The sequence below is a fragment of the Mesitornis unicolor genome, unplaced genomic scaffold, assembly GCF_000695765.1.
Source record: "Mesitornis unicolor isolate BGI_N332 unplaced genomic scaffold, ASM69576v1 scaffold32252, whole genome shotgun sequence".
Lineage (NCBI taxonomy): Eukaryota > Metazoa > Chordata > Aves > Mesitornithiformes > Mesitornithidae > Mesitornis > Mesitornis unicolor.
In genome coordinates this window covers 1356-1690 of record NW_010171743.1, presented here as the reverse complement: position 1 = coordinate 1690, position 335 = coordinate 1356, and the positions used below count along the sequence as shown (strand labels likewise).

The 335-nt window shown below is 64.2% G+C and overlaps 1 protein-coding gene across 1 annotated transcript in view; it reads right to left on the bottom strand.

The window, feature by feature from the left end:
* CD164L2 (CD164 sialomucin-like 2) overlaps positions 1-302 on the bottom strand; it is a gene marked incomplete at its 5' end in the record, with an annotated part of 1164 nt that extends 862 nt beyond the window's left edge. The window contains one exon of the mRNA XM_010180134.1: positions 222-302. Coding sequence (XP_010178436.1) covers positions 222-302 — 81 coding nt within the window. The remainder of the gene's footprint in view (positions 1-221) is intronic.
* Positions 303-335: the final 33 nt, after the last annotated feature.

The window sequence follows — 335 nt, the reverse complement described above, 5'->3', positions numbered from 1 at the left end:
GGGGGACTTCAGCGCTGATGGAGGCAGTGACAGGGAGGGGGGAAAGGGTTGTCAAGGGGTATCACCATGCACCCCCCACCCTGTTTCCCTGTCCCGGGGGTGGGATTTCCCCCCCATGGCCCGTGGCACCAGCAGTAGCACCTCTATCCCAAAGGGATGCTGGGTTCCAGGGGGCTACTGGGGTGCAGAGGGTCCTGCTGTCACAGGGGGAGCGGGTTTACCTCGACACAGGGTGCTGGTGTTGTAGAGCGTGCAGCTCTCCCGCATCGCTGCTGTCCCTCTGTGCACGCAGCTCCCCAGCTCTGTGGGGACAGGGAGCAGGGTCTTCCCAAGAG